Here is a 12,077-nt window from a genome sequence, read left to right as displayed (position 1 = left end):
TGATATTTCTTCAATTAAGCCCTTGATTTCATTAATTAAATTAATCCTAAGCTCCATTAAGCCTCAAAACTTATCAATTCTCTAATTAAGCCCTTGATTTGATTAATTAAATTAATTCCCAACTCAATTAAGTCTCAAAACTTATCAATTCTCCAATTAAGTCCTTGATTTGATTAATTAAATTAGTCAAGAGTTTAATCAATCTCTAAACTTCCAATCATGTTGCCTTAACCCACATTTTAATTCATTCTTCATTTATTTAACTTTTTATTTGTTTTTCATCAACAATTTTTTAATTTTTTTTAGGAAATATTGTAAAAATCAATAAATAAATAAATAACACAAAAAAATTAAATAAAAGGGTTAAAAATTAAGTTATAACAAGGTTCTTGGATCCTTTAACTAATACATAAATATTTTACTACCAGAAAATCTCCGAACGCAAACAAAATCACATATATATTTTTTCTATCCGAATTTTGAGGTGATATGTATTTATATCTAACCTTATCTATTTGGTCTATAAACATATTTGCAACCAGTTACCCCCATCATTCTAGGATATATTCCTCTGACTAAAATCAGGTAAAAATTCTGATTGGTCAAGCAAATCAGCGCGGGACTGATGCAAGCATTCTTTCCACGAGTGAGTTCAAATATTTTGTTGAATTTTCTTTGGCTCTAATCTCTTGACTGACAAAAATTTATTTCTGTCAATTTAAATGACTAGCAAACAACTATGACGATGCAAGCAAGGGAAGTACTAAACGTCCATACATTTATACCAAGGATGCCATTGATTACAGTGGGGACTTCCCAGTTTCAAAGGTAGAGCCACTATGAGTGAGCTCAGAGTCCTTGGTATGAGCTTGGCTTGGCAAATGTTTCAGTGATACTTCTTACTTGAGAGTACGAGTTGCATTTCTCTTGTATTGTTTTCACTTTTGTAGCACACTCCAACTGTGCCGAACTCGAAAAATCAAAATCATTAAACGAGCCAAACTCCAACTGTCAAATGCATTTCTTTCCACCTTGTCTAATTCTTAGACTTAGTAAAATCATCTACACATCTCGTTAACAATCGATAACTCCTTGTATTGATTGCTTCAAAAATGACTTTAGCAGACAATCATGACCCCTGTTACTTCTAGGAAATGTCGAAATACTCTCTGTATTCTGTAAGCGTATGCAGATGCAATCAGAGTGGATGCTTATTATTAGAATCAACGTTTACTATATGCAAGAAACCACTTGGTGGGTTCTTCTATCACTCTCACAACTCATTCTTATCACGTACAGTATCCGAAATATTCTGAATTGCCTGCACTTGGGCCAAAAATCACTCATTACAGTTCGCGGATCTTTGTTAGCTTTAATGGGAATCTTTTATTGTTCTGCCCCATTCCTGATGCAGTTACAGTAAACTGTATTGAATCCACAATGAACTGTGAGAGGCTGAACAAGAAAACCTTAGTCGGAATAACAAGCATTTTAGAATGATATATATTTATAGCTATTAACTCTGGTCGGAAGAGTAATCTAGAAAACCTATGATATATACAGAGCTTGATATGGGTTGAGTTTTAAGCTGAATCAGAAAAACCCAGTTGACTTGATCGATTTGGTTGATCCAGTTAAACTCGGTACAATCAATATATACTGAGAAATGTTTTTTTAAGAATGAAGTGATACTATTTTAATAAGAATAATTGATTCGGTAACCGACCGGGGCTGAAAACTATAACATGTAATGGAAAGGGATGAGAGCTTGAACCCTTTCATTTCAATTATTATTATTAATATTAAAGATAGTAGAAGAATTACAACGATTCTCTCTCATAACATTAGAGGACAAAATGAACTGCTGTTGTGGTTAAGAACGCTGTTGACTGTTTCAACTATTTTCATTTTTTTCACGACCTTTTTGCCTTTTATGATACTGTTAATGAGGAGTGCAGTTAAATCTCTGGTTTCTTGGGTTTACCTTTCTTGTGTACTGTCCTAATTGTTGGCATCATCTGAGAAACTGCAGTGCCGTCTTCCCCACGGATCAAGATTAGGTCAGGCGCTGTCAAGTCTAAGAGAATGATTTGTTGTAAGCATTCATAGAGAGGAGGGGACCCATCCATGTGTTTGCAATTACAAGGAATGATTCGTTTGGAAGAAATTCTGATGTCTTCATGAATCATTTTCTACTGTTGTCAGATAGACGAGTTTTTGTCTCTGTAGCAACCAACTGCTTGTTAATAACAATGGCAGCAGCAAGTCATAAAGTAATAATCAAATTGGCATTTTTAATACTTCTTTCCCAATATTATTGTTGCATTAGGGTTGAGGTTGACAAATCATATTGCATAGATAAAGATTATGATTTTCAAACCCTAAGGTTGCAGACTTTAAATTGTAGAGAAATAGATAAAAGCTCTAATATTGTTGGAAAGTTTGTATTAATAATCTAACAAAAAAAAATTAACACAACAATTATTCAAGTAGTTGTTTAAAACTGACTGAACCAGAGAATCCAAAGCTAAATAAAACAAATAATTAAAATTTAATATTAACTAGAAAAATAATAACTTCTAGACCTGGTTTTCTAAGGAACAGCTGGTATTGTAGAATATTTGCAACGCGTTCTCCGTCGATCTTGGATATATTCCTCTCACAAATCAGGTTAAAGTGCTGATTGGTCAAGCAAATCAGCCCGGGACTCATGCAAGCATTTAGTTTTAAAGTTTAGCAGGCTCATGGTCCAGTGTGGTAAATTCCTTTACATCAATTTTTTTTTTTTTTTCCATTTAGATTAGCAATTGAATCATTAAATGAGCCAAACTCCAACTGTCAAATGCATTTCTTTCTAGTACTTGTCTAATTAGTAGACTTAGTAAAATCATCTACACATCTCATTAACAATTGATAAGTTTTTGTATTGATCGCTTCAATAATGACTTTAGCAGACAATCATGACCATTTGGTGGGTTCTTCTATCACTCTCACAACTCATTCTTATCACCTACGGTATCTAGTAGAATGAAACTCATAAATTGTTTCTCTACTTGTATTTTTAGGAGTCTTAGAGTTTCATATTGACTGTGAACTTGAAAATGACTAGAGATGGGAGGTCAATTGTCTTTGTATTTAGTATGTGATTCATACGAACAAAAATGTCCCATTCATGTCCTTTCACGATATAAATCTTGAGATAAGTAAACGATGGGGATATGTAAAGATCTTTCTTCCACGTTTTATCATATTAAGAGTTGTTCTTCTAGATATCATTTCTGCTATTAAAGGGTTTTGGAGTTATGCAACACTCATAACAAAGAGCTTCGCAATTCTTTTGAGAAATGTGTCCCAAAGTTCTCACGTTTTTGCTGGTTGCTTCCTTTCAGATTTATACAGAGACCTATGGTGATGATTGTAAGTTCAATAAATTAACATTCCCCATTTACTACAAAGAGTTTTTGAGCCATGTCTCATGTAGGATGTAGCTTTTTATGCTAATCAGAATCAAGTGCTTAAGGGTCTTCTTAACTTAACAGATGAAGTGCAGAATGAATATTCTGAATTGCCTGCACTTGGGCCAAAAATCACTCATTAAAGTTCGAGGCTAGATTAGATTTAGTAGATTTCTTTGCTAGCTTTAATGGATCCTCCATACTCCATGTAACTAGACAACTCTGATGGTGATTGAATCATGGAAATTTTTTATTGTTCTGCCCCATTCCTGATGCAGTTACAGTAATGAGTATGCTCATGGATGCCTGGAAAAACACACCACGTAATTGGGTAGGTGCAGATCCCTGTGGAGGCAAATGGGAAGGCATTTCATGTTACAATTCACGTGTGACTTGGATGTAAGTTATTGGCAGTTGTTCAGCTTCTAATGTTAATTAAGCCTCACCCTTTCTTCCTTCTCCAAGTTTCGAGATTAGCTGACTATTTTCAACTGCAGAACGTTGGCAGCTGAGGGATTGACGGGTGAGCTGCCTGGAGACATCTCCTACTTGTCAGAATTGGAGGTTCTGTAAGTCTTGAGTTTCACTTCACATAATAAATGATGTAGTGCTACGATACTCTTTGGCTTTCCAGATGTCTAGACTGGGCTGCTCTAGCATCCGGATCTCAAGGCATGAGGCACCTATTGAGAAAAGGCCTCATTCCCAGAGCTCCTTTCATCCTTTTTCTTGATATATGAACATAGTGATTGTTTTCCATTCCAAGGATTCCTTGCTCATTAACAGTGTCTGGTTATAGGGATCTATCGTACAACACGGGTTTGAGCGGTACACTTCCGGCATCAATTGTGAATTTGAAGAAGCTAAAAAACTTGTAAGGGAATAATATGATGTTAGTATTAACTGACACCAGTCCTCTAATTAACAGACAGAATTTTCTTTTCTTCCATTCTAGAAAGTTGGTTGGTTGTAGTTTCTATGGCCCTATCCCTGAGTTGATAGGGTCTCTTCAGCTGCTGGAGTCTCTGTAAGTGTTTTATTGTTTTCTTGTGGACTAAACATGTGCTCTATTGGCAACATTTCTGAGACTCTCTATTGCTATTTCCCGCAGAGACCTGAATTCTAATAGATTCACTGGACAAATTCCACATTCAATTGGAAACCTTTCGAAACTCTTTTTGCTGGATCTATCTTATAATCAGCTCGATGGAGCCATCCCTGTCTCCAGTGGAACTACATCTGGTCTTAATATGCTAGTTAATACAAAACACTTGTATGTCAAATTTCCTTGTATTTGTCCAGCTGATTTGTGCTCTCTTGCTTCGGCTTTATTGACATCTGTTTATGCTGGTCTGAAAATTATTCAGTCATCTAGGAAGGAATCGGCTCTCAGGCACAATCCCGAAAGAACTTTTCAGATCAGACATGACTCTCATTCATGTGTAAGTTTGTAAATGCTTTGGATGTTGAAGTCAAACTACTTCACCAATGGAATAGGGGAGAAAATAGGAAGTGGAATTTTAATTTAATTTAAAAGAAAACAATATTTCTTTAAAAGGTTTACAATTTTAATAAATCCATATCTGATCAATTAGAACCACCTATATACATCATATACATTACTTCTGTGCAGGCTTTTGCATGACAATAATCTCACGGGAAGCATTCCTTCTACCCTTGGACTTGTGCAGACTTTGGAGGCTATGTAAGCATCTACATGACAAACTGAAGTGATTCTACACTGATCTAGTTTGTATTGAATGCCTTATCTTTGTTGCAGACGTTTTGAAGGGAATTCATTAACTGGACCTGTCCCTCCAAACCTCAACAATCTTACCACTGTGAAGACGTTGTAAGTATACAGAAAACGACATTGCCAGTAAAGATATCACAATGGTTTGGCTAGTTTGTTAAGTCTTTTGTGCGAATTCTCACTCTGTTAAGAGTGTTTTTGCTGATAAATTTCAGGATTTTGTCCAACAATAAATTTACTGGGCCTGTTCCTAATCTCACTGGCATGGCTTATCTCAGCTACTTGTAAGATTTCCAGTCTATTAACGTTGTTAGGTATCTCAGTATGAAATACAATTCAACTTTTCTCCAAATTCCTACTTTGACCAAAATCCGTCGTCATTCTCAAACTTACGGGCTTTGACAACACTGTATGTCTCCCTTCCTCCCTCCTTTTCTCTCTGTCATCACACACACTCGACCAACTCAATGAAGCCTTAACTAGACTGTTTTCTTTCAAGAATCACAAACCCTTTCCACCATCCCACTTTCCAATTAGCCCTTAAAATTTTGCTCAGGCATCATCTTTACATGCTAGATTATAATTGTCTCCATGTTTAGTAAGTGTTATATGAAGCAGTCGTTGGTTTTTTGACAGAGACATTTTTGTCCATGGAACCTCTTATTGACTATGCATTCCTGTGTATAAAAGTTTACAATTTATGATTTTTCACGCTGTCAACATAGTGAAGCCTTCTTCCCTTCCTGTGAATAACAGAATGATGGAAAACACTGGACTTGAAGGTCAGATTCCTCCTACCCTCTTCGATCTTCCTAGTTTACAGACTTTGTGAGTATCCTTCCACTTGTTTCTTTAGTACCATAGCAATCAACTTCATGGATATTGATAGATTCTTTCATCTCATGGAAACTGATGGATATCTAAATTCACAAATGGTTACAGGATTCTAAGGAACAACCAGCTCAATGGCACATTGGATATTGCAAGAAGCTCTAGCAGCCAGCTGGAAGCCATTGATATGCGAAACAATCTCATTTCATTCTATTCAGAAACACCAGAACAAAGGAATAACGTGGATGTAATGTAAGAGGCATTCTTCTTCTTCTTCTTATTGTGGGATGAATTACAACGGTCCCTCTCAGATATTGTAAAATTACACAGATCATTCAAAAGTCTGAAGATCTGACTGAAACCTTGTCATGTTAGTAGTGTGAAAAGTTAAATCCTGAGGAGATGTGCTATGCTACTTGCCTGCGTAAGAGTGTTTTATGTGTTAAATTTTGCAGACTTGTGGGTAACCCAGTTTGTGAGCGTACAGAAGCAACAGAACATTACTGCACAGTTCATCAAGCCAATTCTTCGTTTCTCCTCCCCTGCACTTCAGATCAGATTTCCAGTCCCAACAGCAAATTCTCTTATCCGTACACAGGAGTACTATTCTTCAGACCTCCATTTTTAGAGTCAAGAAACGCAACTTCTTATCGATGTCTGGTAGAAGAGTCTCTGATGCATTCCTTTAAGAACTCTAGGCTTCCTGTGGATTCAGTTTATGTAAATTGTCCAACAAATGATTCGTTGGGGTATCTTGAATCGAACGTATCTGTGTTTCCTTCGGGCCAAAATCACTTTAACACAACTACGATTTCTGAAATTGGATCTGTGCTAAACCTTCAGACTATTGAAAATCCAGATATCTTTGGACCTTCACATTTTAAGGGTGCTGCATACCCATACTTCGATGGTAATTTCACATTTCATGCACAAGTGAGAGATTTTTGTTTACATTGATCTTTCTTTCTTCTGATGACCCATCCCTCTCCCTCCCTCCCTCTTTTTCATGCAGGAAAACTCACGGTATCAAACAAGTTATGGAGCACTGGAAGTATCATTGGGGCTGCGGCTGGAGGAGCCTCTTTCCTGCTACTATTGCTTCTTGCAGGGGTATACGCTTATCGTCTGAAAAAAAGAAGAGAAAGAGCAAGTGAACAGAAGAATCATTTTGGTACTTTAAAGTTCTAGTTTTTAGACCTGATATTTTCCCGTTCATCATCGAAAATTGCGGGTTTATTTCTTTTTCTTTATTTTGCCAAATTGCAGCATACTTGGATTTAAAGAAAAGTGACAGAGTTCCTCAGTTGAAGGGAGCCAGATGCTTCTTTTTCGATGAGATTACGAAGAGCACCAATAATTTCTCGGAAGCCAATCATATTGGTTCAGGGGGTTACGGAATGGCAAGTCTCTCCCTCTTTTCCTGTCCTGCCTTGGTGGTTTCATTTGCATAAACAATGATTGTGGGTGTTGCTGGTTGCAATTTGCCTTCAAACTATCTAACTTCTGAGCTGGCATGGTGTTTTTTCAGCAACACAATACTTGAGTCTTTCAACATTTTTGTGTACAGGTTTATAGAGGGATGCTTCCTACTGGACAACTGATTGCCATCAAACGATGTCGACAAGGATCGGTGCAAGGTGGGCTTGAATTCAACGCAGAGATAGAAGTTTTATCGAGAGTTCATCATAAAAATGTTGTAAACCTTGTTGGGTTTTGCTTTGAGAGAGGTGAACAGATGCTAATTTATGAGTTTGTTCGCAATGGTAGTCTCAGGGACAGCCTATCAGGTATTACACTGGCACCTATAAATGATTCAACAAGATGCTTCATGAATCGCATGGAACCTTTCAATCTTACAAGCATTGAGTTTTTCATGACAACTCTTGCATCCAATGGAGACAACCCTTTGGTGCCTTTGTTCCGAAAATAAGCACACGCATTCTATAGTTGTAGTAAGTCTACACAATTATATATCCTCTTCTCATGTAAGCAGGTTTGAGCGGGATCTGGCTGGATTGGAGGAGGAGACTTAATGTGGCTCTTGGTGCAGCAAGAGGTCTTGCCTACTTGCACGAGCTTGTCAAGCCTCGTATTATCCACAGGGACGTAAAATCAGCTAACATATTACTGGATGAAAGCTTAAATGCTAAAGTTGCTGATTTTGGTCTTTCCAAGCCCATGGACAATAGTGAGCTTATTCTTGCTACCACTCAAGTTAAAGGGACAAGGGTCAGTACCTCCAAAACATCATTAATTTAAGACTATCTAGTTTCATTAAATGCAGGTCGCCTGCTGGTCTATGATTAAAGCCAATTAATATATATCAAAGGTTACAATTGACAAGATTACTATATTTTCTGCTTAGGGTTATATAGATCCAGAATATCAGGAGACCCTGCTCTTGACTGAGAAGAGTGATGTCTATGGCTTTGGAGTTGTGTTGCTGGAACTAGTAAGTGGAAGAAAGCCTTTAGAGCGAGGGAAATACCTTGTAGCGGAGGTAAGTAGCTCATTGGATAGAAAAAAAGATCTATATAGCCTTCATGAACTTCTTGACCCAAGCATTGGTTTAGACACGAAGCCGGAAGGTCTAGATAAGACAGTGGATCTGGCAATGAAATGTGTACAAGAGAAAGGAAGTGACAGGCCAACAATGGGTGAAGTGGTGAAAGAGATTGAGAATATCTTGCATCTTGCTGGTTTAAACCCCAATGCTGAAGCAGAATCCACTTCAGCTAGTTTTGAGGAAGCAAGCCAGGACGAGTTTCCACCATCCTTGAAGGAAGAAGAGCTTTCATTATCTTGAGTCTAGAACCATGATGAGCATTGTTTAGCTGGGAAAGATGAGAAGTTGCTTCAGTACTGGGTGTTGGAATATTTTCTTGCGATCGATGTTTGCCGCGTGTGGTGCATCAGATTTGTAAGAGTCAACTACTTGTGAATATATAGTTAGCAAAACCTTTGTATGTTGGGTGAAAGAAATCCTGGGTGAATATATAGTTACATTAATTATGTTAGAAATTAAACTTATGCCAGTTGAACTTATTGATCTATTACATCTCACTTGAATCAAAGGAGAGTAAAATGATGAGCATTTTCTGTGTCCTTGTTAGTAATTCCACAATCTGTACATATTTACTTTCCTATTGTAACGATAACTTACAATGTAGTAATTGATTCCTAATAGGAAGGAAAGCCTAGAATCCTACCTGTGTAAGGAATCCTGCTTGTATAAGGAATCCTGCTTCTATAAATACATGTAAAGATACAGAGATCAATAATATCGTTCAAGCAGATTCAATTCTCTTTGTCTCTTAAGTTTTACATGGTATCAGAGCTTGACAGAAAAAATTCCCGATCCACTATCACATCCTAAACTCTTCCATGGATGTTTCAAAGGCAAATCTCTCAAGCCCTTTCCTCACTCATCATTCTGATCATCCAGGAATGATCTTAATTCCAAAACCTTTGAATGGAGACAATTATTCTACTTGGAAAAGGGCCATGACTCTGGCCTTGAATTCTAAAAACAAACTTGGTTTTGTCGATGGTTCAATCAAAATCCCCTCAAAAGAAATTGATCAAGAAGAATACGCAACCTGGTCTAGGTGCAATGACATGGTTCACTCCTGGATCGTTAATACTCTTAGTCTAGAAATTTCAGATAGTGTAATCTATTACTCTACTGCTCATGAGGTTTGGGAAGACCTTCGTGAACGATTCTCCCAAAGCAACGCACCCCGTATCTTCGAAATCCAACGAGATATTGCCTGTCTTCGACAAGAGCAACTCTCTGTTTCTGCATATTACACAAAATTGAAAGGCCTATGGGATGAACTGGCGTCCTATAATGACACCACACATGGACAACAACAAGACCAACAAAAATTGATGCAGTTTTTAATGGGATTAAATGATTCTTACAGTGCTGTTCGCGGGCAGATCCTCCTCATGAATCCCCTTCCTTCAGTTCGCCAAGCATATTCCTCCATCTCTCAAGAAGAAAAACAGCGTCTTCTAAGCTCGACACACACAGTAAGTGATTCTGGAACAAGCGCTGCCATGGCAGTTCGAAACAGCAACCATAGACCCACTGGAAATTTCAATGGAGGGTCGGCAAGATCCGACCGATTTGACCACTCATATGGAGTGCCAGATCCCCGATCAAAAGAAAATTTCACTGGGGGCAGCCGATTTCATCAAGACAGGCGTCATTCTGGTTCAGGCAGAGGACGCCCTTATTGCTCACATTGTGGAGAGGCAGGTTGTGATGTTTTGAATAAATGAGTAGGAAAATACAACAAAGCCCTTGGTGGCTTAAAGTGTGGGTATAAATGTATGAGGGGTAGTGTGGTAATTAGATAAACATAATATATATAAATAGAAGAAAAAAAAAACAAAAGAGGGATCTGAAAATTTGAGAGAGAATCGGCAGGAGAGAGAAGGGAGAAAGAAGAAGAAGAGAAAAGAGGGAAATTAGAAAGGAGTTGAAGGAAATAAGTTTAAAGGTAAGATTATGTATAAATATGTGTTAATTAAGCTTTAATTTCGATTTTGATGAATGTTAGGGTTATGAAATTTGTGTTTTGAGTTTAATTGATGAATTAAATTGAATGTTAGGGGTTGATTGTTGTGGTTAATTGATGATTTAGTTGATTATGGAAGATTGTGATGATTTTGAGTTATGAATTGTGTAAATGGTGAATGTTGAGTTAGAAATTTAGCAAGAACAGTAGGTTTCTGTTAAAAATTCTGGGTTGGAGGTTGAAGATGACAAAATTTCGGTTTGGTCCCTCAATTTTGGAAAATTACAGTTTAGTCCCCAAACTTTGGAAAATTTGCAGATTGGTCCCTGGAGCATATTCCGAGATTCTGAACAGAATAACATATGAATTATGGACAGAATTACTGTATAGATAAGAGAATTTAACACTTTCAATTTAGTCCTTCAATTTGACAAAAATTACAATTTGACCCTAAAAATTTGGTAAAATTCCAGAATGGTCCTTGGAGTATAATGAGATGATCTGGACAGAAATGAGGACTAATTATGGTCAGAATTTCAGTATATTCATGGATTTATGATAAATTTCAGTTTGGTCCTCCAATTGGACAAAAATTGCAATTTGACCCTTAAAATAGGATAAATTACAGATTGGTCCCTAGCTGTAATATTAGCCTTTTCAGATTAGTTTGATGAATAATAAGGGTTATTTAGTAAATTATTATCAATTTTATTAGTTGTTTTTATTATGGATTGGATTTCGGGAAAACCGTTAAATTTTGGGTTTTTGAGAAAATTGACTAGTTAGTTCAAAAACATATAGGGTTACGGAATACATCATTAGTTAAGTTTATTAAATAGGTTAAATGTTCTTTTGAGTCGTTCTTGAATATGTCTCCTTTGTATTCAGATAATCCTGATATTCTACCGACAGGACGTCAGTAGGATTTTCTTCGGTGTCTGCTTTTGGCTTCTGTTTGCTTTTGAGTCAGGTGAGTGGATAATTTTCCATATGCATGAGAAATAGTATAAATATTTGATTTGTTAATATGAATTGAATCATGCTTCTTGATAATATATATGTTGATTATTATCCTTGTTTTGATAAAGCATGATCAATTGTTGAATCCGAATTCTTGATATGAACCAGTATATATTTTGAATTGAATTCTGAATTGATAGCTCCTCATTTGATTGATGTCATGAGTTGAGCCTTGAGATATGAATATGTCTGTTTGATTATGATTATGATTATGAACCTATGGTATGTCAGTCAGAATACCCATGCTAACAGGGTAGTGTTAGTCTTTGTGCACATCGTATCTGAACCCTAGTTGGTCGGGGGAGTCACCAACCTGTGTGGACTGATCATCCCACAGTACGGAGCCTCATGCTCATTGCATTTTGATTTTCTGACGAGCTTTACCATATGATATTCTTGTTATGGCCTATTTGAAAAACCTTTCTATAAGAACCTAGAGCCATACTTGTATATATATTTCTCATTGCTGTATTACCTCGTGTGTGTATATTG

The 12,077-nt window shown here is 36.8% G+C and overlaps 1 protein-coding gene across 2 annotated transcripts; it reads left to right on the top strand.

Moving 5' to 3' along the window:
* The first annotated feature begins 2,110 nt into the window (after positions 1 to 2,110).
* LOC18098388 (leucine-rich repeat receptor protein kinase HPCA1) lies at positions 2,111 to 9,142 on the top strand. Of its 2 annotated transcripts, XM_052451975.1 has the most exons (19): positions 2,111 to 2,171; positions 3,362 to 3,417; positions 3,734 to 3,854; positions 3,953 to 4,024; positions 4,255 to 4,329; positions 4,411 to 4,482; positions 4,567 to 4,728; positions 4,823 to 4,897; positions 5,089 to 5,160; positions 5,236 to 5,307; positions 5,424 to 5,492; positions 5,965 to 6,036; positions 6,151 to 6,291; positions 6,495 to 6,949; positions 7,052 to 7,210; positions 7,306 to 7,439; positions 7,607 to 7,826; positions 8,033 to 8,268; positions 8,405 to 9,142. In XM_052451975.1, the coding sequence occupies exons 1-19, from the start codon at positions 2,128 to 2,130 to the stop codon at positions 8,843 to 8,845; spliced, it is 2,748 nt and encodes a 915-aa protein (XP_052307935.1). In that variant the 5' UTR covers positions 2,111 to 2,127; the 3' UTR covers positions 8,846 to 9,142. The 2 variants fall into 2 exon arrangements, with proteins under 2 accessions (XP_052307935.1, XP_024455806.1); XM_024600038.2 differs by lacking the exon at positions 2,111 to 2,171 and having other exon boundaries at positions 3,251 to 3,417.
* The last annotated feature ends 2,935 nt before the right edge of the window (positions 9,143 to 12,077 follow it).

This window comes from Populus trichocarpa, chromosome 4, assembly GCF_000002775.5.
Source record: "Populus trichocarpa isolate Nisqually-1 chromosome 4, P.trichocarpa_v4.1, whole genome shotgun sequence".
NCBI lineage: Eukaryota > Viridiplantae > Streptophyta > Magnoliopsida > Malpighiales > Salicaceae > Populus > Populus trichocarpa.
This window is presented reverse-complemented; position numbering and strand designations above follow the sequence as displayed.

Bases quoted from the DNA above. Each gene is read 5' to 3' on its own strand.
- LOC18098388 (XM_052451975.1), top strand. From the start codon at position 2,128: ATGTGTTTGCAATTACAAGGAATGATTCGTTTGGAAGAAATTCT. The intron at 5,493-5,964 runs GTAAGATTTCCA...TGTGAATAACAG, and splicing joins ATGGCTTATCTCAGCTACTT to AATGATGGAAAACACTGGAC. The intron at 7,211-7,305 runs GTACTTTAAAGT...GCCAAATTGCAG, and splicing joins TGAACAGAAGAATCATTTTG to CATACTTGGATTTAAAGAAA.